Here is a 27,544-nt window from a genome sequence, read left to right as displayed (position 1 = left end):
ATAACTCTTTGTTTTAGATGTTCTCAAGTCTTAAAACTATGGGAATTTTTAGATTATTGTAGCTGTGTCTCAATGATAGCTATGTTATAGGGGAGAAGTATGCAAATCAACTTATATTTCTAAAATTGAAATATTCACCCTGGCTGGCGTAGTTCAGTGGATTGAGCGCAGGCTGCGAACCAAAGTGTTGCAGGTTCGATTCCCAGTCATGGCCTGGGTTGCAGGCCATGACCCCCAGCAACCGCACATTGATGTTTCTCTCTCTTTCTCTCTCTCTCCCTTCCCTCTCTAAAAATAAATAAATAAAATTAAAAAAAAAGAAATATTCCAGGCAAATCTGCTAGGAAAGGGAACTAACATCTTTGCAGATACTACCTCCCTTAATCTTTGCAACATCCCAGTTATTCCTGTTTGCATGTATGATGGAAAAATTGAACCCAAGCCTATCTTGATCATACAAGTTCTACTGTTCCTAGTAGCCTGCTTTCTAACAGTTTTGAAACTAGAAATCAACTAATGTTTTACATATATGTGTGTAATATATATGTTGTTTTTCAGATTGAGGTCATCTAAAGCAAGAACTTCAGGCAAAGGTTGTTTTTGAAGCTAGACTGAATTTGATGTTTCAAATAGCCAGAGAGTAGCCAGAGAGAATAAAAACAAAACTAATTAAGACCTGGGAGAGAGGTTGCTAATTAGGGAAACACCTATGGTGCAGAGGGATTCAGAGACAGATCCCAGAATTGATCTCTCACTAATGATCTGCTTTACTGCTATTTACTGCTCTTGTTTCTTATTTTTTGTTTTGGATTGCACATCCCTTTGAGAAGCCAGTGAAAGCCATAGGCCTCTCTAGAAAAGGCAGATACCTTCAGATTAGAAACTCCTGATTTTTTAATCTCTGAAAGTGCTGTTACAGACACAGGGCACCCCTCCCAGCAGCCTCCTTGTTTTGTTCTCCTGTTAGCCTTGCCCTTGTACCACGGAGACCAGCAATGAAACAAGCCGTCTCTCACGTTTAGAACTGCTGGATCAGCAGATCGTGCATTGTTGATGGAAATGAGATCAGATTCCCTTTGTCCTCCTGCTCTTTGAGACCTTGTCCTCTTCTCTCAAGATTTTCCTACTTTTCTTCAAGGGAAGTCTGCTGAGCTTTCTTTTTTGTTCCTTTTCCCTGTTACTTTTGTTCAAGCTGTTTTATTTTCTTTGCTTCCATCTGGGACAGATGTGCCATTGCCCTCTTAAAAAATTTTTTTCCCAAGAATTTTATTCCTTTGATATGGCCACCTCTTTCATATTCAAGTCACAGATTTTTATAAAACTTCCATTAATAAATATCTTTATCATCGCCATTGTTAATCATCATCACAGCTATTACCACTACTACAGCCAGTTACTGAGAGACTTGGCCAGGTGTCATGCCAGGCTCTTCACATGTGTAATCTCAGTCCTATGAAGTAACTTAATCTCATTTTTAAAGGAGTGTAAACTGAGGCTCAAAGAGCTAAGCAACTTGCCCAAAGCCCCATAGCCTGGAAGTGGTAGAGAGGATTTGAATATAGGTAGGTCATTTTGACACTGTAGCCCATACTCTTTCTTAACCACTGTACTACCACTGTTGATTAATAAAGTAATGTGGAGTTTAGTCAGATGACCTCATGTATAGTGGATGAACAGTGGAGGGGCCAATAATGGTAATATTTATTGATAATAATTATGTGCCTTAGATGGATGGTACTTTTTCTTCACAACAACCTTATACAGTAGAGGCTATCCCATTTTAAGATGGGGAGTATAAGGCTGATCATCTTCCCTTCTTGGGATCTCAGCAGTAAGATATTGGAATACATCTAACTTTGAAGCAGTATTTTCTATAGCAAAGTTACCATAGACCTGAAATATGTTAAATGTATCAGAGTTCACAAACAATTGCTGAGGTACAGCCCAGAAAGTGAAAGGATGCTTTCGGGATAAACAAGCATGTCCAGTGGAGAGGGGTTCGCTGAGAAACCTCAGAGGCCAACTCAGCTGAAAAGTAATGAGCATAACTGTTATCAAGACAAGTCATTACCAGTCTAAGTCAGAGGCTTATTTCTTAGCATAATAAAAATTACCTGTTTAAAACCGACAGCCAACATCATGATTAACCTTGAAACACTTAAGTATTTTGAGTAAAGTTAAGAAAAAAGCAGAGAAAATCATTACCATAGCTATTAAGAAATTATGTGAGTAAAATCCAAATTCTTTCCCATGACTGCTGGGTACATCACATCTACCCTTCCTACGTCAGTGTCTCCTGCCCTTCTCTGCCTCGCTGGGTATCTGTTTCACATCCTCCACTCTGGCTGCCAGTTCCTAGAATATACCAAGCTTTTTTCTCCTTTGGAGCTTTTGTGTTTGTCTTTCCATCAGCCTGTACACTGTGTCCCCAGCAAGTTCCTGCTCATCTTTCAGGAAGCTCTTCCCTGACCCTCACATGTGCAGGGAGGGGTCCTCTGCTTCTTCCCTCTCCGCCTCCTCCTAGTAGCATTCCTCACATCCTGTAATCATCCTATTTTTCTTGTTTATTTTCTGTCTCTTCTCCTCTACTTGAGCTCCCATGAAGACACGGTTTTTTTTTTTCACAGCTATATCTCTGGCACTTAATGCCCAACACATAGAAGTTGACTTGTAAATATTTGTGGAATGAATGAATGAAAATTATTATCTATGTGCCAGTGGTAGCCAGGTAGAAAATAGAATGGTGATGAAAATATATTAATGACAGGAACAAAAAATATTTAAAGGGGCCTAGAAATAAACATAAGATTACATGCACAGGACCAATATTCATGTATTCAACAGCATTTACTGTGATTTTAAAGATGAACAAGGCAAATGGCCCTTGCTTGTTTTGAACTTAGAAAAATACAAAATTACCCAAGAGTCAGATGAAGGCATCATTTCTCATAAAAATAACATGTATATTAATATTATTTAACTCAAAATTCTACCTGTTCTTTTTTGTTTGGCGGGGGCAGGAAATGGGAGAGGCATAGCAGAACAAACTTATATGAAGTTTATCTGAAAAAATAAACCTCAGAGACTACCTGGTATTTTTTTCTTGGAGAAGAACAATGATGGATACTTTGATTAGTTGTATTTCAGAACCACTGCAATATGGTACTGGCTTTGGAATAAGCCATATGTATAAGAAGTGAGTATAAGATAAAGATAATGTTTCATATCATGGGATAATGACTGTCTTTGTGAACCATTGATATTGGGATATAGGCTGAATCATTTGGAGGGAAATTAGATTAAATCTCTAGCTCTAACCATAATTTTTTTTTCAGATTGATTAAAGATTTAATTATGAAAAGTGAAACCCTCAGAGTTCTAGAAGAAAATACAAATAGATTGAATAAAGTAGATAGTTAAAAATGAGAATATAGATGGATATAATCTTTGTGCAGAAAAGGCCTCTTTAAACATGACTAGCAGGCAGGAACCTGGCAACAAAGTTTGTAAATTTGAGTACCTAAGAGTCAAAACTTCTACATGGCAAAACAAAGAAGGTGAAGAATTTTAGTATAACAATAGATGATGGTTAATAAGCATAATATATAAAATATTCTCATAAATCAAAAAGTGAGTTGTATCTAGAACCATCAAATCTTGGAGCTAGAAAGGATCTAATCCAGTTCCTACACTTTACAGATGGCAATGCTGGGGCCCAGAGAGGATAGTTTTTTTATTCAAAGCCGTACAACTGGTGGGTCATGGGGTGGTCTCTGTGCCCAGCCCCCATGCAGTTGAGACTGGGGGTATCAGTGCAGAGAGTTAGGAAGATTAGTGCAACCAGTAAACCTACTGAAAATTTTAAGTTGGTGGGCAGTTCAAACAGTATAATTCTAAGTACAATTCCAAGAAAGGGTCAGAGTTTGCTAGAAAAATTAGATTTTTCATGCCTTAGCTAAAACAGCCTTAGAAGGTTATTAGTTGGCAATGTGTCAAAAGATTTTTGAGTATGTGATTTTTAAAAAATTAATTCCACATTAAATTTTAAATTTTGATCTAAATTGAGATTTTGATTGTCACAGTAGGTTTGCTTAGATTATGTCTTAGGGAACCTTAACTATTTGAGCAGAGAGACCACAATTCAGGTATCATTGTATGCTAGCAGCTTACCTGAATTTCAAGCTTAGTCCTCAGTAGAAATATGCGAAATATGCCAGTCCTGTTTAAAAATATAAATCATATAAAATTGTGGCATTTGCCCCACCTAGTTCATAACGAAATTCATAGTATTCACTCATTTTCTCTACAAAATGTGTACTGGCCACACGTCCACACTACACCAGGTTGTACAGAGCAAAGAGAAACCAATGCAAGCAAACACGTACACACAAGTAAACAAATGCACACAGCCCCGGTCCTGGCTGCGGTCCTGGCTGCGGGGAGCCCGGTGGGAAGCCCGGTGGGAGCCACTGTGAAGGTGTCAACCTGAGATGTGTACCCGGTGGTGAACAGTACCGGGGAGAGAACCGTGCTGCGGCTGGAATGAGGGACGAGCTGGGAAAAGCATTGACGCGCTTAGCGGATGAATATCAGTAATCAGTGGGCACTCCGCAGGTCGCTTAGTTCCTTCAGATTGAATTATCTTCACTTAACTGTTTTAGGAGTTTCATTACCAGTGCTGGGTATGTTTCTTCTGGTGCTAAGGAAATTCTTCAAAAATTTTCTAATAAATTGCACTTCTGTGGCAGAACCCACAATGCCAAGGAAAAAAAAGTGTTATGAACATTTTCCTGTGTCCACTTACTGCCCTCTACCAAAAAAATATTTGGGTTCATTTAATACCTCTTAAAAGTAATTTTCTAACCACCAATGACAGTTTTTTTCTATTTATGTTCTTTTTATTTTCTAGTAATTCTTGTTTCAACTCAGTTTAATTTTGTCAAGTATAATTTTAGAATGTGTATGCTGTGCTTTCTTAAAGGTAGCCTGTGTTAATATTTCTTCCAGGGGTGAATCAGGCGCCGGGAAAACAGAAAATACTAAGAAGGTCATTCAGTACCTTGCTCATGTTGCCTCTTCACATAAAGGACGAAAGGACCATAATATTCCTGTAAGTTTTTGTCTTCTGGTAATGTTAAATCTTACATTTATTCTTTTACAATTTCAGAAACAGTAAGGAAGCAGATCTGCTTGGTGCCGCTGTGAGGGACAGCTCCCCTGTCCCCACCGCTCCCCAGACAACAGCTCCCCTCCCCACGCCCCGCACCTCCACTTAAAAGGGAGCAAACTGATCAGGAAATTGCTATCAACTAGTTATTCTAACGGGGGAAACTGGAATTATAGTTGTGGTTTGAAGCCTAATTTCTTGCCAAGATTTGGTGAGAGTTTTTAAAAATGGATGAGCAGTGCCTGTGAAGACTCCTTTCCCACCAAAAGAAGATCCTCAAATGTTTTTAGCAGTTCTTTGTGCGCTTCGCGGGGCAGCCTGTTGCTACTGCTCATAGCAGCTTGCGGGGAGGGTAGAAATTTGGGAGGAATTTCCTAAAGATAGAAAAGGGGTAAGAATATAAATATCATTTATCCTTATCTGTAGAGGTGCAGAGTGTTAGTCAGTATGACCTGGAAATATGCCCACTAAGCCAGTGGTCACAGTTCTAACAGGCACAGTGACGGGGTGCTTTGGATGTGGCTTACGGCTAGGAAAGACCCGATCTTGCTAACATTTGCATTTATCTGTTTGTAACGAACAGCAGGAATCGCCTAAACCGGTGAAACACCAGGCAAGTGCTTTTCTGTATGCTTCTTAGTCTTGAGTGTTTGCACTAATTTTTGTCATTAGATTGAGTTTCTACTAGAAACAAATACCTTTAGTTCTGAGTAAAATCTATTATGAACATTTTTGAAAATTTGTTGCTTAGATGCTTATTCTTTTCATGAGAAGCAGCATGCCATTTTGCTTTAACTTTGTTTTCTAGATGAATTTTAATAATTATTTACCCTTTTATCATGACATTGAATCACACATTAATGAAGCCAATAAACTCAAGGTTTCACATGCCAAATGCTAGGTGGGATTACTTTAATGCTTCTTAAACACATGGAAGTCTGGCCTTGTGCCTTATTTTAAATTTTGGATTTAGGGCTGCAACTTTAAAGATGGTACCTTTTGGGTTAACAAATTTCTAATCTATTAAAATTTTATGACCATATGTGTTTTGATCTGAAGGCCTCCTTGTATTTTATAAAATCAGAATTTTTTAACCCACAGCAAGTAGTGGGGTAGTGTCATGCTTCCCATCCGATGCCCACTTTGCTAGCTCCACAGAGCAGAGCAGTGAGCAGACCCTGAACCGGAGCACGTGCCACACCTGGGAGGAGAGGAAGGGCAGAGCTGAGCTGGATGCCTGGGGTAGACCAGCCAGATGGCTTTAAGCCTTTCCCTAGCACTGGAATGGTTTTGGTTGGTTTGTCTGTCTTCCACAAACAGTGCTGCAAACCAACAGAAAGCAAGAACGGATGTTAAGTTATGGAAACAATCCGTAATATTACTATAAAGAAACTATCATAAATTTGCATTCTAAATAGAATAGAAATAAAGGAATAGTCACAGATAAAAAGATGTTTAGAACTGTCTTAAAATTCTAAGAAATTCTCAGATTCCCAGAGCTGTACACTACCTCTGAAGGCCTGTGATGTTCTTTTGCTCTTTTAGCTGCACACCAGACCACTTACAATAATGGGACGGGTTAATGAAATAATTACTCTATAGGATATTTAAAGGCTTCTTTTTCAGTTAAAGAAGGAATTGCTGGATCAGAAACCAGCTTTTCTTTGTGCTTTATAGGTACATGCTAAATGACCTTTTAATATGTTCTTACATCCCTACTTCAATAAAGTACAGCTTTAGGTTTTCCAGTCCTCTGTGGAACACGTAAATCATTGTTAACATTTTGTTTCGATGTCATTGTAAACTACCACGTGGACCCTTGTTGTATGTGAGTTGCATGCCTGCCCCTAGATTTTACTTTGGGTCCCATCCATCCCTGGTAGCAAGCTCCCCCAAAGAAAGCAACAGCTGCTCTGGGCCGCGCTTCACTGTCGTTGATTTGCATGTCCTACTGCATGTATTTTCTGTGCGTCAGTGCTGCTTTTCCCAAGTTTATTTTAATAATAGTGAGGAGTACCTGTGCTTACATCTTTAGAAATGTGAGAAGAGCCCTGGTTCTCAATTAATTGTTCTTTCCCAGCACACTTAGGACTATGCGATACTCATGAGTAGTAGGGAATGGTTACACCCTGGAGAGGGTTCTGTCAAGAGATTCTCGGCCCGCATTCCCTTCTCCCTCATGGGGTGTCTCTACTCATGACTTCGGTGCTCCATTTTAATATTACATATTAAAGTAATAATTATAATGTTGAAAGTCTGTAATTGTAAGTCAGTGTTTCTTCTGGTTTGATATTACTGGTTTGGGAATTTGCATTGAACTTCATAGGCAAAACTTACTCAGGTTTGCAGAAACCATTTGTATAAATTTTTAGCATTTAATCGTTAGTGGTCTGAATTGTAAAAACTGAAAGGAAAGCATTTCTAGGCTCCTGATTTTGTGAGTCTTTTATTTACTTTTTTGTCTATTTGCTTATTCTTAAAAATTGACTTTATTTATTGAGGTTTAATTTATATATTATAAAATTTACTCATTTAAAGTATATAATTTAGTGTTTTTAAGTATATGGAATTATCACTACCATTAATTTTAGAACATTTTCATCACTCCAAAAAGAAGCCCCTGTACCTATCAGGAGTCATCTTCCATTTCCTCCCAGCCCCTGGAAACCACTCATCTAACTGTCTGTCTCAATGAATTTGCCTATTCTGGGTATTTTATATGAATAGAATCATATAGTATGTGGTTCTCTGTGACTTTTTTCACTTAGCATAATGTTTTCAGGGTTCATCTATGTTGTAGTGTGTATAAATATTACATTTCTTTTTAACTCGGAATAATATTCCATTATATTAAACATGTCACTTTTTGTTAATGGACATTTGGATTGTTTCCATTTTTTGGTCACTATGAATAATGCTGCAGGGAATGCTGGCATACAAGTTTTTGTGTAAACATAGATTTTTCAATTGTCTTGGGTGTATTCTTAGGAGTGGAATTAATTGGTGGGGATCATGGTAATTTCTGTTTAACATTTCGAGGAGCTGCCACACTTTTTCAAAGCAACTGTGCCATTTTACATTTCCACCAGCACTTCCGGAGGGTGCCCGTTTCTCTATATTCTTGCCAACACGGTTTTGTGTTTTTATCATGGCCGTCCTGGCGTACAAAGTGATCAGTCTTCTTTATATTCGCCTTTGACACTTAATCTTCATTGTGGAAATATGAGACATCAGTTTTTAAAATTAAGCTCACAGTATTTAAGTAAACGTTAAAATAAGTTTTCCTATAGACTTTTTGTGTAGTTTTTGTAATAATAAATCTTATTTGGCTTTATCCCCCAGCCACCTGAAAACACGGTGTTCGGTGCCGTACCAAAGCCTGAGCACAGTGCAAGTTCAGAGAAGATTTGAAAACAACTAATTTCTAAAACTTGACCATTCCCTAAGAATGCCTCCTTCAAGCCAGTTCACCTTCCTCACTGGCTGTTGAGTCATTCAAATCTAGGCAACAGCTTCTGGGAGACTTTGCATCTACTGGTCTGAACTGCCTTGAACTAAGACAAAAACGTGATATCTAGCTAGTCCAGGAGTGAGGGCCTGCCAGTCGCAACTAGAGTCTGTTTCTCATCTCCTTGACTAGTGGCTGCTACCTAGTTTCATCCCTTCTCTTGTGGTCAGTAAGACACCTGCATCATTGCCCTGTCAGGCCACAGAATGATCTCAGCCTGAGTCCCCTTGGTGGCTGAACTGAAATTTTGAAAGAGGTATATATTTTTTACCAATTTTAAACTCATCCTCTGCCTATCACATAGCAAATGTATATTATGCACTATATAGTAAAACACAGGGTTTTCATTATGATTGGTAAACCTTTAACACATAACATAATTCTAAATACTTAAAATTTAAAAAATAACTTTAAATACTAATACTGCTTTTTTCTACATTCCCGAATGACATTTCTCATTACATCGAATAGAAATAAGGGACACTGCCCACCCAGTTCTAACAGAAAGGTTAACGCTTAGTCACTGCCTCCTGATGGCTTATGAGTGGCTTCATAGCTTGGTTTAGGGATCTTAGTATGTTTAAATATGAAATTGCTTGACACAGGAATGATCAAATTTAGTGGTAATTGCTTAATTTAAGACCATTTTTGTATGTTTTATGATATTAGCTTTGTGTCAAGCTTTTTTTGTGAATCCTCTATGAGTTTCACAGACCCATTAGGACAGAGGATATACCACAACACTGTTAGTGTGGTAGCCCCGACAGCGGGGACATGGAAGTGCCCACGACTACACTTAATACCATGACAATGAGGACCCTTAAGCCAAATGTTATTACCACCTTTCAGCTCCCCACTATCCCTTCCTCAAATACTGCTAGCATGCTTTAGGGTCCCAGATTACACAGTCATTCAGCAAATATTCCTGGCGCATCATCTTGACTTGTTACTTGAGCTAGGTATAGGGGATACAGCCAGTAACTACACACCTGCGATTTTCAACCAGTGTGCCACAGAGGTTTCAAAACATGCAATACCTAGCTATTTAGTCAGGGACACTGACCTGTTCCCCTGACACTGTCAAATTTTTAAAAAATGACAACAGCCAACATAACAATAGCCATCCAGTGTGAATGAGTCAAAATTATACTTATTTTCTGTCAGATCAGCAAAAATTACATTTTTTGGTGTGCCGCAGACTTTTATAATTAATTTATATCTGCCACAAGATGAAAAATGTTGAAAATCACTGCTATAAGCCAATAGGAAAAAGAATAGAATTAGTAGATCTCTCTCTATCTCTCTCTCTCTCTCTCTCACACACACACACACAAACACACACACACGGAAAAGAATCATTAAACTTGACCCAAAGTATTCTTGTAGCCATGCCTAGGAAAAATTAAAATGTGATATGCAATACTCACTTCACCTCCAAGGTTAGGAAAGTTTAAAGGATATATATATGGCATGTAGTTTTATTACTTAAAGTATTTACACTGTGGTTTTATTTGTCAGAATAGTGTGTAATCTTGAGAAATCTGTGTTCTAAGTATTTGACCTAACAGTAGATATTTAGTGTTGTAAAGGTAATGGGCCCCGTACATCAGAAGTCAGTTTTCTGACGGTTGCTACATTCTGCTTACATACCCTGAGTGAGGTAATGTTGTTGCAGAGCCAGCACACCAAGGCTTTTGTGGGATGTTAGCCACAGGCACGCTGACAGCGGCGACCTCAAGGGGAGAGGCACTGGGTTACATCATTGAACGATAACTAACATTTTTAGTGATGACTCTCAGTCATTAAAGTTGGCTCAGAGTACCATTTTAAGAAATTTGGGTAGCATATAATATTTAGGAAAACTTACATCAGAAATAATCCGGTGTTTTGAAGTTAGTAAACTAAAAGATTCACTGTAAAGGGAGCATATCATCTAATGCCAAGAAAGTGACTCAATACTTTGTAGTGAGAAATCCATGTAGCTTGGGGTTCTTAAAAGGACTGGTTCCTGATGGTCTCAATTAAACACAATCGTAGACTATAATTAAGACCCGTGAAAGCCTGGACAATCCAGAAATATGCTAGGAAGTAGACATAAGGAACATATGTCCTCACTGTGTCACGTGCCTCAGGAACACTTCCTCAGCCTTCCAGCTGAGTACAGGAAGCCAAACTAGGAACGGAGCCGAGGCTGTATACATGGCATGTCGTTTCTGGATTGGATTAGGTTGGCCAAAAAGTTCATTTAGTTTTTTTTTATCATAAGATGACTCTAGTAGCACTTAGTTGTCTTTAACTTCATTTGCAAACAATTTTGTTAGATTGTATTGTGACAGCTGTTGTATCAGCATGCATTTTAAAAAACTTATCAAAATGGGTGAATTTTTGTGTAGCCATTTTAATATTGAAGAAAATATGCAACATTTTTGGTATTTCAAGAAAGGTAAAAAGGCAACTGAAATGCAAAAAAAAAAAAAAAGATTTGTACAGTGTATGGAGAAGGTGCTATGACTGATGGAATGTGTCAAAAGTAGTTCCGGAAGTTTCGTGCTGAAGATGCTCCACAGTCGGGGTAATCCAGTTGAAGTTGATAGTAATCAAATCAAGACATTAATTGAGAACAATCAACGTTCTCCCACGGAGGATGTAGCCGACATACTAAAAATATCCAAATCAATAAAGTTATTGGTGAAAATGAAAAATGTGGCTTTTACTTTATGAGGGAAAAAAATAAACAGACTTTTTGGCCAACCCAATATAATTAATCACATAGCAACTGGCTATGTGATTAACAAATCTTATGTGAGGTTCTTTATATTTTTTTTCCTTAAAGACTCACACTTCGTAGTGGTTTTTACCCCTTTCTTTTGTTAGGTCTAGAACCTATGGGTATTTTAAAACATTGTGGTAAGATTTGTGTTTGGAAAAAGCAGAGTGATTGAAATCATACAATATAATTCTGAAATTACATTCCAGGAACACAGCATCACTTTCTAGTGCTTTTATGGCCAGAAATGACATCATGCTTCCTCATACAGCTTTCTACTGTGTTTCATAATTAAAGCACTTATTAATATGCACACATCTTTTTGTAAAATCTGTTTTATACCCTAATTTGTACATTTAAGACACTGAGTAAAACATACATCTATCAAACGCTATATACTTAGCCTTTTAAATTTGAACAAGAAGTCAGTAGTATCACCATCTTTGTCATATCTGATCACGGAGATAGATGAGGAGTCTGGTCTATATTATTAAAATATTTTGTGAGACTTTTGGTCAAGATGGCGGTGTAGCCAAACATGGCTTGCCTCTTCACACAATCATATCAAAACTACCACTAAAATATACAACAACCATCACTCAGTACTGTCAGAAATTGAGTTGGATGGAAGTCTGACAAGTATGGAATTAAAGAAACCACATCCATCCAGACTGGTAGGAGGGGCACAGATGAGGAACAGGCTGGTCCCACACTCGCATGTGGTGGATAAAAATATGGAAGGGATATCTCGGGAGCCAGGAGTCCCAGGTGCCCTGGCCCAGGGTTCCAGTGCCAGGAAGATAAATCCCCACAACTTCTGACTGCAAAACCCCATGGGGATTGAGTCAGTAGAAGAAACTGCTGTAGCCCCAAGCAGTTCCTCTTAAAGAACCCACACAGAGACTTACTGCTCAGACTCACTCCCTCTGAGCTCCAGCACCGGAGCAGCAGCTTGAAAGGCACCAGTGGTATATACAGGGAGAAACTAAAGTGTCTGGCATCAAGGTGAACAGAGGCCATTTTCCCTTTTCTAAACTCTTCCCCCCACAAAGCCATTATGCTGGTGTCATATCTGAGACTCCATCTATCTGGGTAACATGGTTTGACCTGCCTTGGAGATCCCCAGAGACTCTGTCCCACCCAGCTAATGGGCCCATAAAGCTACTTTTTCATATGAATGGCTGGTCTTGGCTCATGTTTCACAACTTCCTAAATCCTATCAAATAAGCAACAGCTGGCTTCCATGAAACTCAGGCCCAGCTGCAGCAGCAATAAGCTTAGATTCACAGCTTGGCTTCGCCTGGGAAATTCCAAGCCCATCAGAGTAGCAGCCATCTCAGATTGCTCAATAGCTCAGGCAAGGTGACCCAGGCTAAAGACAGTGGGGGCTGACCTTGGCCTGCACCACCTGGGAAACCCAAGGGCCAGTGCACCCAGTGGACAGCTACAGACCATGTCAGAGCACCCGTACCCCTCTCCTTCACAGCTAATCCTCCACTGGAGGTCGGAGGTTGATGGTCAGTGGTCACAGCCAGTCCTTGCAGCTGGCTGGCCTGGGTAAATCCCTCCCATTGATGTGCCAACAGCAACCAAGTTTCAACTACAAGAGGAGGGTGTACTCAGCCCACAAGAAGGACACACCTCAGGGACCCAGCTTGGGTGATAGAGGAGGCTGTGCCACTGGACCCTACATGACACCTACTACATGAAGCCACACAACCAAGACACAGAGTCAAAGCAGATCTACTACCTAATACAGAGAAACAAACACAGGGAGGCTGCCAAAATGAGACAAAAAGAACATGGCCCAAATGAAAGAATGGTTCAAAACTCCAGAAAAGGCTAAACTAAATGGAGACAAACAACCTATCAGATACAGTGTTCAAAAAAAACACTGTAAGGATGCCCAAGGAACTTAGTGAGGACCTCAACAGCAAAAAAGTTCCAGTCAGAAACGAAGGATACACTAATTGAAATAAAGAACAATTAGCCCTGGCTGGCGTAGCTCAGTGGATTGAGTTCGGGCTGCAAACCAAAGTGTCGCAGGTTCGATTCCCAGTCAGGGTACATGCCTGGGTTGCAGGCCATGACCCCCAGCAACCACACATTGATGTTTCTCTCTCTCTGTCTCCCTTCCTTCCCTCTCTAAAAATAAATAAATAAAGTCTTAAAAAAATTACATTTTAAAAAAAAAGAAAGAACAATTTACAAGGAAACAACAGAGTAGGTGAAGCCAAGAATCAAATCAATGATTTGGAATATAAGGAAGCAAAAAACAACCAATCAGAACAGCAAAGAAGGGAAATGAATCCAAAAAAAATGAGAGTATAAGCAGTCTCTGGGACTTCAAGAGGTCCAACATTTGCATCATAAGGATGACAGAAAGAGAGAAAGAGCAAGACATTGGAAATCTATTTGAAAAAATCATGAAAGAAAACTTCCCTAATTTGGCAAAGGAAATAGACATGCAAGTCCAGGAAGCACAGAGCGTCCCAAACAAGATGGATGAAAAGAGGCCTCTTTAAGACACATCATTATGAAAATGCCAAAGGTTATTGATAAAGAGAGACTCTTAAAAGCAGCAAGAAAGAAGAAGTTAGTTATCTACAGGGGAATTCCCATAAGGCTGTCAGCTGATATCTCAAAAGAAACTTTGCAGGCTAGAAGGGATTGACAAGGAATACTCAAAGTCTTGAAGAGCAGGGACCTACAGCCAAGATTGCTCTACTCAGCAAAGCTGTGATTTAGAATTGAAGGGCAGATAAAGAACTTCCCAGAGAAGAAAAAACAAGGAGTTTATCATCACCAAACCATTATTATATGAAATGTTAAAGGGACGTATTTAAGAAAAAGAAGATCAAAACTATTAACAATAAGGTGGCAATAAATATATATCTATCAATAATTGAATCTAAAAAACAAACAAAGCATACTAGAAGAACAGAGACAGAATCATGGATATGGAGAGTGTTTTGATGGTTGCCAGATAAGGGTGGGGAAGAATGGGTGAAGAGGTGAGGGGATTAAGAAGTACAAATGGGTAGTTACAGAATAACCACGGGGATGTTAAGTACAGTATAGGAAATGGAGTAGCCAAAGAACTTATTTGCATGACCCATGGACATGATGGGGCAAAGGAGGAAAAATTGGGACAACTGTTAATAGTATAATCAATAAAATATAATTTTAAAAACAAAATGTGTGAAACCCTTGTAAAAATGGCAAGCTTTATACCAGTAATTATAAGTATTAATATATTCTTAATTGAAATATATTGCTAAATTTACTGGCTCTCATGCTAAATTTCATTTCATGAGAGCCAGTTTCTTTGTTTTATTTTCAGAATTCTCTGCCTAACTTATTTGCCATCTTTTGATTTATCTTCTCTGTTCAATGTGACATTTTCTTCTCCTTGTGATAGCTTTATAGATGCTATTTTTTTTCCTTCAGCAGAGCCTCTTGTGACCCAGAGTAAGAAGCCAGTAAAGGTTGCTGGGCAGCAAACTGAGTGACAGAAGTGAGGGAAAGAAACAGTTTTGTTTAGCTTTGTTTTTTCCCTAAGGACTGGGATCAAGTCACTGGATTAACATGCATCTGCTTTTATTTGTGTGCGTGTGTGTGTGTGTAATGTCTTTTAGGGAGAACTTGAACGGCAGCTTTTGCAAGCCAATCCAATTCTGGAGTCATTTGGAAATGCGAAGACTGTGAAAAATGATAATTCATCTCGCTTTGTAAGTTGAAAAGTATCAGAAACTTTTCATTCCTCCGATCCCTAGTTAAATACCTGCTATGATTAACTAAATGCTGTACTTTCCAGATTTTTAGAGGCTAATTAATGTAGTATGAAACAGTACTATCTAATAGAAATATAATGCAAGTCCCCTATAATTTAAAGTTTTCTAGTAGGCACATTTTAAAAAGCAATAAAAGGGGAAAAATGTGAAAATAATTGTAATCACATTTATTCTATATAAATATATAATTATATATTATTGTATGGATATGTATAATGATATAACCTCTGAATTTAATTTATTACCTTTGATTGGAGATGATATATAATGCCTTCAGGGGGTTGGTGTGGAGATTTAAAGATTCCTGTTTTCTACTAAACACAGCACTGGGCATAATAAATGCTCAACAAATAAGGTTGGTATTCAATGTAGTAAATTGTCCTTTTTATACCTTACTCTTTCTATGACGCATGGACTTCAGAATAATTTGTCATTACTATTACTTTTCTTTAAAAATTCTTCTTTCCCTGGTCAGGTGGCTCAGTTGCTTGGAGCATTATCCCGTACTCCAAAACATGGCTGGTTTGATTCCTGGTCAGGGCATGTACCTGTGCTGTGGGTTCAGTCCCCTGTCAGGGCATGTACAGAGAATACCGTATTTTTCAGACTATAGGACATCCCCTCCCCAATTGGGAGGAATAATGGTTGTCAGTGCTGCTGTTGAGTTCTGTTTACATTTACATCGGTGAAATATTGTTATTTGTGTTATTAAATATTTTACCACAGTTTTATGCTTCAATTTTTTTTTCCTATTTTCCTCCTGTAAAACTTAGGTACATCTTATGGCCTGAAAAATACGGGTAACTGATTGATGTTTCTGTCTCACATTGATGTTTCTCACTTCCCTTCTCTCTCTCTTTCAAATCGATAAAAACATATCCTGGGGTGAGCATTTAAAAAAAATTCTGTTCAACTCTCTCTCTTTTTTTTTATTTTATTTTAATCATTGTTCAAGTACAGTTTTCTCCCTTTTCTTGTTCAACTATCTTAATTCATTGAAAGCTTCACTTGCTCCTTCAGTGTTGTGATCAAGCATAACAGTTTGCCTGAGAATGTTATCGTAAGTGATAGCCACATTGGTATTAGTGTGAGGATGCCATCCTCCCTGTTCCACCTGCTCAGAATCAATCTTTAATGGCAAATCATCTCTAAACACACATTCACCAAAGTAAAATGGGCGTTCCTTCAGTAACCGTTTACTCTGGATTATAGTCATCAAGATTCAATGACCATTTCTATGGTCATTTTGGAGAGGGTCTACAATTTCACTTATTTCTACTTAAATTGTTTGAGGTAATTCTGCTTTTTCTCCCTCTTCTGATATAAGTATTGGCAAAAGTATTGGGAAATCTAAAATCATTGTCGTACATTTTTTTATTCTGGGAATGTAAAGTCATGGTTTGCATGTTACTTTTCTGATGACATGGTCTCTTCGCTCAGTGGAGGTGACCAGATTTGAGATCACAGAGGGCCTGGTAAACAGAAAAGCAGCCAGACAGCCCTCCGAGTTTGCCAGCGTGGCCCTAACAGCACCACAGACTGGGGCTAGGAACCACAACAGGCTGGAAGTCTCCAATTAAGGTGTTGATAGGGTTGGGTTCTTCTTCTCAGAAGACCTCTCCCCTTGGCTTGCAGGTGACCATCTTTCCCCTGTGTCTTCAAGTGGTCTTCCCTCCATATGTTTCTGTGGCCTATTCTTACAAAGATCACCATCATTTTGGATGGGATTAGGAGCCTCCATAATGACCTCATTTTAACTTAATTCCTCTGTAAAGACCCGATCTCCAAGCAGCCTCATGTTTTGAGGTACTGGGAGTTAGGGCTTGAATATATGAATTAGGAGGATGGGGGCCAAATTTAGCCCATAACACCAGCAGAGATAGTGGACGTACAAGAGACTTTCCAAGCTGTGTAACAAATAGGGATCTATTTGCTTGGAATATTGTTTATTCCTAGTAAGGCAAACTTGGACGATTCACTCAATCCACATTCATGTAGTAATTATTTTATTTTATTTTTTATGTACAAAGTGAGATAACAAATGTGCCTGTGGCAGTAGGACGCCTGGCTGTGACTTCTGGATTTACAAAACATCTAGGGAAGCTTTACTTTGTTTACAGAGTTTCTGTCATTCCATGGGTCATCACCATTGAGCCTGAGCCACAATTAAATCTTAAATTTTTCCTACTGAAAGCCCTGTGTTTAGTGGCTGTATCATGAGACAGAAGAAACAGTGAGCTACCCACTTAGGTATGTGAGTCTCCATGAAGATTTTCAAAGACTTCTTAGTGGAAAATATTTTATTTTACCACATAAATCAAGTTACTAGTCTATTCCCATTTTCTCCCCTAAACACTTTAAATTCAGGAGTACAGTTTTGAGCCTGTTTGTCTCATTTTTGCATAGAAAAGATAAGTTGCTACTAATCAGTCATTTGTGTCTTTGATACAGAATATAGTGCTTCTGTTACTAAGTGGTAAGAGTTCATATACTTGCCAGGCTTTTTGTGTTTGAGACAGTCAGAAGTGCAATTCAGTATCAGTGACCATTGCTCTATAACAAACTACCCTAAAACCTAGCTACTTAAACAGAGTTCCTGTGTGTTGGGTGGTTCTGGCTCAGGATCTCTCATGAGGGTGTCATGTAGATGTTGTTGGCTAGAGCTGCAGTCATCTGAAGACTTGATGAGTCAGCAGGGTCTTCTTCCAAGCTTACTGAGGTAGCTTTTGGCAAGGAGCCTCAGTTCCTCAGGGTGGTCGCCTTCGTTCCTCACCTTGAAGGCCTCTCCATAGAGTTTGTGCTCCTGGCATGGCAGCTGGCATCCCCCAGAGCAAATGTTCCAAGAAAGCAAGACAGGAGTCACACTGAGTTTTTATGACCCCACCTTGGAAGTCACAGGCCATCCTTTTCACGTATTCTATTGGTCACAAAGACCAACCCCAACACAGTGTGTGAGGGAACTACATAGTGGTATGGCTTTCGGAAGGTGGGGATTATTGAACTCACCTTGGAAATTGGGTGCCACAAATCATTAGTGAGATTTCCATGTTGACATGTAGGTTATAATCTCTAATTTGCATTATTTTAGATCAGTACTTCTCCACTGGAGACACCCCAGGGGACATTTCGTAGTGTCTGGAGACAGTTTTGGTGGTTCAACTTGGGCAATGGGTAGTGGAGTGCATCCCGTGTCCGCTGGGTAGAGGCCAGGGATGCCGTTACACATCTGTTGTCACAGGACAGGCCCCGCAGCAACGGGTTACTGAACCCAAAATGTCAGCCATGTCGAGGATGAGAAACCCTGCTCTAGCTTGTTCCTTTAAATTATAGTCTAAATTAGGGTAGTTAACTTGCTGAAATTTTTTGCAAAATAACTACTATACATGAATCTACTTAATGCTTGTTATTTTCACATCCTAGTTCAAAGATTAACAATTCTGGTAGGAACTCGTACATTCTACTGGTGGGAAGAATTCCTTAGACTGTTTACTAGCAAGATTGATTTTAGGCAGAATCCCTCGTTCAATCTAAATTCTCAGCAAACCCTGTTTCAGTTGAAGATCCACCTACCACAGTGCATGTGCTGCTGTGTAATAATCTATAAGTGTGCTCATTCTAATACATTAAAAGATAGTCATTTTAGAAAAGATATCGTTGATTAAGGCAATATTCTTAGACATAGCTCTTCAAGAAACAAAGGTATCTTTAAATTGTTGGCTTTGGGCTTTAATTTTTAGAAAGTTAACTTATATTGATTAGTATAGTATCTTTTTTAAAGAAAGTTTAGTAGCTGGCTACTGCTGTCTTAAGGCATTGACTACACAAGACTACGACAAGTGGTGACTTCAGTGGTTCCATAAAAAATAGTGAAGTGATTGGTTCCACTGATTGACTGAGGTTCGGGTAAAACGTCCTTTTAGCAGTTGTCCGTGGGTGTTGCCAACACTTTGGTTCTCAGGGGTTTAGAGAATAGCCCCAGTATTGGCTCACTTTTAATTAAATTTTATATAATTTATATATATTTGTTGTGCAATTCAGTTCATTATTAAGCACCTATTCTTTGCCAGGCACCGTGCTGCCTACTTATTATCTCCACTTGGACGTCTAATACACTTCTCAAATTCAACATACTCCACACGGAATTTTATCTTTCCTGTTCAAAATTTAAGTCTTATTGTCAATATATGGTACCATCAAATCATCCAGTTGCTTAAGCATAAAATAAAATTTAAAAAAACCCAAAAACCTGTAAAAACAAAATACCTAAGAGTCACCCTTCATTCAGCTTTTTTCTCGTGGGCCATGTCCAGACCAGGAGTAAACCCTATTGGTCACACTTCCAGCATGTATTTCAGATCTGTCCACATTTCTCCTTCTCCCTCTCTCAAGCACCTAGTTAGTCTAAAACCCTATCTGAGGAATTTCCTCTGTTCTCTATCACAGTGTCTTATTGATCTCCCTGATAGCCCTAATCGTAACCTGTAGTTACTTTCTCTGCTTATGTCTGGCTGTCCTATGAGAATGCAAGATCTCTGATGGTAGGGACCTGTCTACCTTGTTTTCTGGATCCTTAGTTTCTGTCTGTGCTTCTCACATGTAAGTACATAGCAGTTGTGGGATCCCTTTAGTTGAAAGGTGGCTGCCTACTCAGTGCTGGACATTCTTCTAAGCCCTAGGAATATGTCAGGGGGCAAAGACCAGTCTCTAGTTTCATAGAGCTCACCTTCATTTGGGTTTTACCTTTCATCTACTTTCAATGACATGTCGTAAGGTAGAGCTGAGCTCAGGGAGCATGTTGTGTGTGCATGCCCCAGTGTTCGAAGGACTGGCAGAAGATGTGTCCGATGTGTTTGAAGGATGTGGCAGAGGCAGTGGCTCTGTGGACAGGACAGGCCTTGGGTTGGGACTGGTGTTAGACCTCATACTGGAAGAGTAATGAGATACCAGAAAAGTGAATTGGGTGTACAGTGGAGTTTCGTGTCGTCAGTATTTACAAACCACATGCTCACAGTGAAAAATATTTGAAACTGTAAACTGGGTAAGCTTTAGTACCCATTTGTTTCCATTTCTTTGATATGAAATAGACAAGTAATTTCCTAAAGAATATCTTTCTTTCAAAGATGCTAACATATGGTTTGTATTAAGGGGGATTCCTTAGGAGAGCATTACCCTTATGAAAATAATCATTCATAGTTACTCCAGTTCTCAACTTATGGAGAAGTAAAATGCAGTCCAGATGGAGGGGATCTTACATAAAATGAATCTCTTGTAATGAAACTTTAAAAACAGGGATTTCAATTTCAAAAAGACTGTACCAGCAGATGCATCTTCCTTCAGAAAGTTTTAGTAGAAATCACTTTCTGTATTTGTGCAAATCTTTTTTTCCAAACTTATGTAAGCCACTTTGGTTATTCCCAAGTTTATATGCCTTTGGTAAGTAGCCTCCAATAGTTACAGCTAGATTGAGGCTCTAGGTATACTCCCTACCATTTGGCTACCAGATTCCAGTGAAAGCAAGTGAGAATTCTGTACCCCCACATACACTGTTTAGCAAACAGACATTAAAAAAGTTATGTGAGTAAATTGGATGCAGCCCCTGCTCTGTCATTAGTGCTCTCACGTACCTTTCCCTGAAGATTTACCGATGCAAACAGGACAGTGTCAGACAGACGTGGTCTATACCAGGCAACCAGCGTCTTCTAAATTGGTGGCTGCACATAGCCATTTTTTCCCTTTTTTAAATTTTATTTTATTGATTATGCTATTACAGTTGTCCCATTTTCCCCCCTTCACTCCCCTCCACCCTGCACACCCCCTCCCACCCACATTCCCCCCCTTTAGTTCATGTCCATGTGTCATACTTATAAGTTCTTCAGCTTCTTCATTTCATATACTATTCTTACCCTCCCCCTGTCTATTTTCTACCTACCATCTATGCTACTTATTCTCTGTACTTTTCCCCCTCTCTCCTCCTCCCACTCCCCTGTTGCTAACCCTCCATGTGATCTCCATTTCTGTGGTTCTGTTCCTGTTCTAGTTGATTGCTTAGTTTGTTTTTGTTTTTGTTTTTGTTTTAGGTGTGGTTGTTAATAATTGTGAGTTTGCTGTCATTTTACTATACATGTTTTTTATCTTCTTTTTCTTAGATAAGTCCCTTTAACATTTCATATAATAAGGGCTTGGTGATGATGAACTCCTTTAACTTGACCTTATCTGAGCACTTTATCTGCTCTTCCATTCTAAATGAAAGCTTTGCTGGATAGAGCAATCTTAGATGTAGGTCCTTGCCTTTCATGACTTGGAATACTTCCTTCCAGCCCCTTCTTGCCTGCAAGGTCTCTTTTGAGAAATCAGCTGACAGTCTGATGGGAACTCCTTTGTAGGTTACAGTCTCCTTTTCTCTTGCTGCTTCTAGGATTCTCTCCTTCATTTTTACCTTGGCTAGTATAATTATGATGTGCCTTGGTGTGTTCTTCCTTGGGTCCAACTTCTTTGGGACTCTCTGAGCTTCTTGGACTTCCTGGAAGTCTATTTCCTTTGCCAGATTGGGGAAGTTCTCCTTTATTATTTCTTCAAATAAATTTTCCACTTGTAGCTCTTCCTCTTCTTCTGGTACCCCTATAATTTGGATGTTGGAATGTTTAAAGATGTCCTGGAGATTCCTAAGCCTCTCCTCATTTTCTTGAATTCTTATTTCTTCATTCTTTTCTGTTTAGTTGTTTTTCTTCCTTCTGGTCCACACTGTTGATTTGAGTCTCATTTTCCTTCTCATCACTATTAGTTCCCTGTATATTTTCCTTTATTTCACTTAGCATAGCCTTCATTTGTTCATCTAATTTGTGACCAAATTCAACCAATGCTGTGAGCATCCTGATTACCAGTGCTTTGAACTGTGCATCTGATAGGTTGGCTATCTCTTTATTGCTTAGTTGTATTATTTCTGGAGCTTTGATCTGTTCTTTCATTTGGGCCTTTTTTTTTTTTGTCTTGACCTGCCTGTTATGCAGTGAGGGGCGGAGCCTTAGGTGTTCACCAGGGCGGGGCAACCCTGTCACTGGGTTGTGAGGCTGTATGTGGGGGCGGGGTCCGAGAGGGAACAATGGCAATTGCTCCGCTCTCTGCCGGATTTCAGTCACTTCCACCCCTTCCTCCAAGCAAATTGGGCCCTTCTGGTGCTGATTCCCATGTGGGTGGGCTTGTGTACCTTCTAGGACCCTGTGGGTCTCTCCAACAAACTCTCCTATGAGGCCGGGAGTCTCTCCCAGCACCTCAACCCCCACAGGTGTTTTCAATTGGTGTTTTGAGGCTTTATTTCCTGCGCTGGAGCCCTAAGTTACGTGGTCTGTTTTGCTCCCCAGTTTCACCTGTTTTATCTGCGCACAAATCTGGGGCCGCCTGGCCTGCCAGTCACCTTGTGTGCCACACCCCTCTATAGTTCACCACCTCACTGGGTCTGCCCGCTGCTGCTTTGAGCACCCATGGTCCTCCAGCCACTGCCTTTGTTTTGTTTTGTTTTGTTTTGTTTTGTTTTGTTTTGTTTTGCCTCGACGTCTCTCCGCTGGGCTGCCCAACTCTGCCCCTCCTATCAGTCTGGATCAATGTGTCTACTTTAACTTGTTGGTTGTCGGACTTCCATACAGTTCAGTTTTCTGTCAGTTCTGCTTGTTATTTTGTTTCTAAATTTTTGTTGTCCTTAATTTTGTTGTGCGAGGAGGCATGGTGTGTCTACCTGTGCCTCCATCTTGGCCAGAAGTCTTATATATCCAGGTTGTCCGATTGCAACTTTTAAGTGAAGTTTTTTATTTCTGTTTTGCGTACAGGAGAGGATTCTAGTTGTCGTTACTGCCCAGAGCTCCAGCAGGGAGTGTGTAGCCTCAGTGGTTCTTGGATTGGCATTCAACATGTGTGTGACATGAAACGCATGCTCTGTAATTCATACAGAATGTACTTGTCATGTTTTTTACTTTTTTGTTTTGTTTTTATAGGTGAAATGCTGGTTAAATATACTGAGTACCATAATCTGACCTGTGGAAATCATATACAGAGGGGGCATTTTTACCACCATTTTGTTTACATAATGTTAAAAAGATTAGCAGACCCACTTAAAAGTAAAACTCTGTTTTCCATTTTAGTCTAGATCGGTATTTTAATAAAAATGTTAATTATGAAAGAATATTTATCACTGTGAGGAAAAGGCTTTTTAACTTAAAAATTTCATTTCTTCCCCTTCCAAGGAGGGAGTATTTTGTATTCCATGGCCTGCTTCTTACCTACTTTGTCAGGGTGGCCAACATCCTGGACTGTTTGAGGGTATTAATAAACTGTTTCTTTTTAGCTCTGAAGTTTCACTTTGTCATGTTATCAAATGACTTGGATAGATCTCATAATATAACTGAATGTGGAAGTCACTTAACAGAGTGAGTTGATGACTTTCAGCTTTGTAAGGCTTTTGTTTTGTTAAAATGTTTTCAAAACAGAATCAATTATAGTAATTTTGGCTTATAACCAGGACTTATTGGTTACTCAATATGCTGTTTTGCGAGACACTCGTTTCTTTGGGGTCTGTATAGAGGAAGCTGGGGGAGGGCAGATGAGGGTTGGAGGGCTACCCTAATCCACTCTCCCTCCTCCCCACATGGCAGGCTTCCACCGTCCCATTTCTGTCCTTGTCCCGTCCCTTTATTTCATTACTCTTTGCCCAACCATTCTCATTTAGCCAAAAGATACCTCTCTGCACTTGCTGTGATGGCTCCAACAGTGACGCGCACCAGTCAGCTACGAAAAGAAAGGGAACAGATTTGACTAGGGAACTGATGATGAAATCAGATGTATGTTGGTGACTTTTTTTGTCCAAGTTACTGACCACATGTATAAGTTATTTTGAGACATTTCTTTTTAGGTTACCTGTTCAAAAAGCCAAAAACCTTTGTTTCTTCCACTTCTCCTTTGACTTTCTTCCTATTTTATAATTTCCCTAGAAGTAAGGAAAAAAATAAATTCACTAAATATAGATGGGTAATGTTCAGTTTTATAATTTAAATGTATTAGAGTTCAAAGTTATCAATATAATAACTTTGTCTTATTTCCCAAGATTATCTTGTTTAATGAATCTGAACGTCTAATTTAGGTGGTCAAGAAAAATGAACAGGAAATACTGTAAGAAATAGAAAGCTTAAACAGCATGTTGATATATACATAATGAAATTAGACATGTTGAAATCTAGACATGTCAAAAGGTTTGTATATCTATGTAATGAATTCTTTATTTTCTTCAGTAAGAATTATGTGATACCATATGATTTTGATTAACCTTTCTGCAGTGTTAAAATGAGTTTGAGAAAGTATTTCCTTAAACAGTTACATTGGCAATGTATTCCTTGCAACTTTGAAATAATAACATTGTCTTTTGACTACTGTCTCTTAAAATAGCAATTTTTTATTAACTTGATGAAGTAGTGTATAGATAATACAGCTGTTTAAAATTTGTAAAGAATTTTAATGTGCAGTTTAACATCAAGACCTGATTTTAGTTTCTGAGTTTCTTTTTTGAGGCGTTCAAGTATTTATAAGGCCTAATTATTTTTTATCTATTCTTTTTAGGGTCTTTTGAAGAACAAGGACAAAATTTACTTTTGGGGGGGTGGCTTAAACAACAGATATCTAAAGTAGTTTCCATTTTCTCCAGTTCTGAAGGCTGACATCAATTTTTTTAAAGTTCTTCATTATTAGAATTTCATTTTTATGATGTTGTAGTCCAGGAAGGTTGCCTGGCCTACTGCTACTGTTTTGTAATTTATTGAGGCTTTTTCTTCTTTCTTTTTGATTTGAGGCAATAATTAAGGTCCATTTTTGTAGCCAACCCGTGGATACTCTGCAGGGCACCTGGGCTTATTTTATGATAGTATTCAGATTCTCTGTGTCCTTATTTATTTTCAGTTTCCTCTTTGTAATTATTTTCAGGGCAAGTTTATTCGGATCAACTTTGATGTAACTGGCTATATCGTTGGGGCCAACATTGAAACATGTATCCTTTTTCAAATGGTGTAATCCAAACTAGAGAGTCGTTTAATCCTCCTGTGGCCTCAGAGCAATGCTTTGTGATATCACTCCCACAATCAAGATGTTCGACTTAAGCCCAGAGAGACTGCGACTTGGTCACTTCCAACTACTGAATATTAAGTCCAAAGTGATGTTTACTTGTTGTTGTTTGTTTATAACACCAGGTCGTAACCTAATGAATAACATGGCCGGGGAGGTGGAGAGCCCCACTGAGGCGAGGATTACCTGACGATCGTTATATGAAGCCGCTCTTCAGTTACTGTTGCGTTTGCTCAGTTTTTACCGTCTGTTTCTGATATTCATAGGGTGGGCATGTACCCACTGAAACAAGCCTTACACAATAAAAGTACAGAGTTAAAGCAATTTCAGTTAGTGTTAAGCAGAATAAAACTAGAGGGGAAAATAAATACATAGACTAGCCCTAAGAAATGCTGGGTCTACATAGAATTAATTTGAGGGAAGAGATAATAAAATAGAAATGATTCTGGATTGGTACTGTGCCGGTTAGGAAGGCTGCAGATGACAGATCCTGGTGCTCGTTAGAGTGACCTCCAGTGATAGCAGGACGTTGTTCCTGTGCCTCAGTTAAAGGATAGATGGACGTTTCCTTGTGAATTCAGAACCGCATTTCATATTTCTAAATGTACTCACCCAGAAAACACAAGCACTTGAAAATGATGGGAATGGAGCTAGAGTTTCTTCTCATTGGTTTGCTGTGGCATCATTCATCTGAATGTACTTTTTACCGAATGTGGAGGATGTATTTAGTATAGTGTGATTTAAATTTTAGGCCATGGGGCACAAACAGTTAAATCAGTTGGTGGCCCCAGAAGTGGCAGTCATCTTCCCAAGCAGTGAAACAGGGGTCTGTGAGAGCCCAGTGTGACTGTGGACCCAGAGACAGCCCAGGAGCAGCAAGGCAGGGTGAACCAAAAGCCCAAGCAGGTCTCAGGCACGTGCTTCAAATACACAAGCAGGTGTGCATACTCCGAATGAAGGAGCTGACTGGGGCCGGGCTGCTTGCGCCCTGGAAGCCCGGCCAGAGTGGGCGGCGGTGGTAGCAGCAGACTCCAAGTCCTGGCAATAATAGGTCTCTAGAGTGTACGTGGAAGGAAGGCCAATAGGTCTTCCAGGTATGGGTCTCTCAAGGCATCGTGTAGAAAATGTACATGAAGCGATGGGTGGTAAGTGGCTGGCACCACTTCTGTGAGGCTTTCAGTGAAGCGGGGCTCTCATGGGTAGCCCATTGGCGAAGCACATACATTTTGGAGTTCAAGTTTTGATTCCTAGCTTGACCACTTACTAGCTTTGCTATTTTAATAATATCTTTGTGTCTTGGTTTCCTTACTTGTAAAATTGTGGTAATTCTGATATTATAAGGCTTTTCCTCTCTTAAACAACTCAGTATCTTTTTTTATAGATTCTTATAGTCCCTTGGATGGTGCTGTGCTCTTTGAATATAATCCAGGTCAGGAGCAGCATGGGGCTGAGTGGGTATGGGAAGCATAGTGAGTCCAGTAGTGAGGAACATGAGCTGCATGCATTTCCTTTCTTTTCTTTGCGTACAAAGTTTACTGCAGGATATAGTTGATATATATCAGAGAGAGAAAATGTTTTACAAATGAAAGAGACATGGAAAGAGCACCACCTTTTCAGTTAACCCTTAACCATCTTTGCTCAGACCTTCTGGAAAAATCTCGTGCTGTTCGTCAAGCAAAGGATGAGCGTACTTTTCATATCTTTTACCAGCTGTTATCCGGAGCAGGAGAACACCTAAAGTGTACGTTACAAAGTTTTTTACTATTTCATATTAATTTGAATATCATTGTTAATGTTAAATTTTTTTTGACAGGGAAACATTTGGGGAAATAAATGTCTCAAAATTCTAGCTGGTCACATTATGAACATGAAAATGAAATTGAATTTCAGTGCCAAGGGGGAAATACTTTTAAGTGGCAGGCATATGGGTGGTATTATGTTATTTCTTGTCCTTTTGCTTCTTTTTAAGACATTTTATTTATTTATTTTTTAATATTTTATTTATTTATTTTTAGAGAGGGAAGGGAGGGAGATAGAGAGAGAGAGAAAAACATCAATGTGCAGTTGCTGGGGGTTATGGCCTGCAACCCAGGAATGTACCCTGACTGGGAATCGAACCTGGGACACTTTGGTTCCCAGCCCACGCTCAATCCACTGAGCTACGCCAGCCAGGGCTCTTTTTAAGACATTTTAAATGAGAAAACAAATGA

At 39.2% G+C, this 27,544-nt stretch overlaps 1 protein-coding gene across 5 annotated transcripts in view; it reads left to right on the top strand.

Moving 5' to 3' along the window:
* The window catches only part of MYH10 (myosin heavy chain 10), a 144,155-nt gene that overhangs the window by 46,728 nt on the left and 69,883 nt on the right, over positions 1-27,544 (top strand). For 3 of the 5 annotated variants that reach the window (XM_045824184.1, XM_045824186.1, XM_045824185.1), the window contains exons 5-9: positions 5,008-5,110; positions 5,751-5,780; positions 15,081-15,173; positions 25,197-25,260; positions 26,977-27,075. In XM_045824184.1, the coding sequence (XP_045680140.1) occupies positions 5,008-5,110; positions 5,751-5,780; positions 15,081-15,173; positions 25,197-25,260; positions 26,977-27,075 (389 nt within the window). The remainder of the gene's footprint in view (positions 1-5,007; positions 5,111-5,750; positions 5,781-15,080; positions 15,174-25,196; positions 25,261-26,976; positions 27,076-27,544) is intronic. The other 2 variants (XM_045824187.1, XM_045824188.1) reach the window with 2 other exon arrangements.

Source organism: Phyllostomus hastatus, unplaced genomic scaffold, assembly GCF_019186645.2.
Source record: "Phyllostomus hastatus isolate PE091 unplaced genomic scaffold, TTU_PhHast_1.1 phas_scaffold_55, whole genome shotgun sequence".
Taxonomy (NCBI): Eukaryota; Metazoa; Chordata; class Mammalia; order Chiroptera; family Phyllostomidae; genus Phyllostomus; species Phyllostomus hastatus.
The sequence above is the reverse complement of the archived record's forward strand: the minus strand, read 5'-3'. Positions and strand labels throughout refer to the sequence as shown.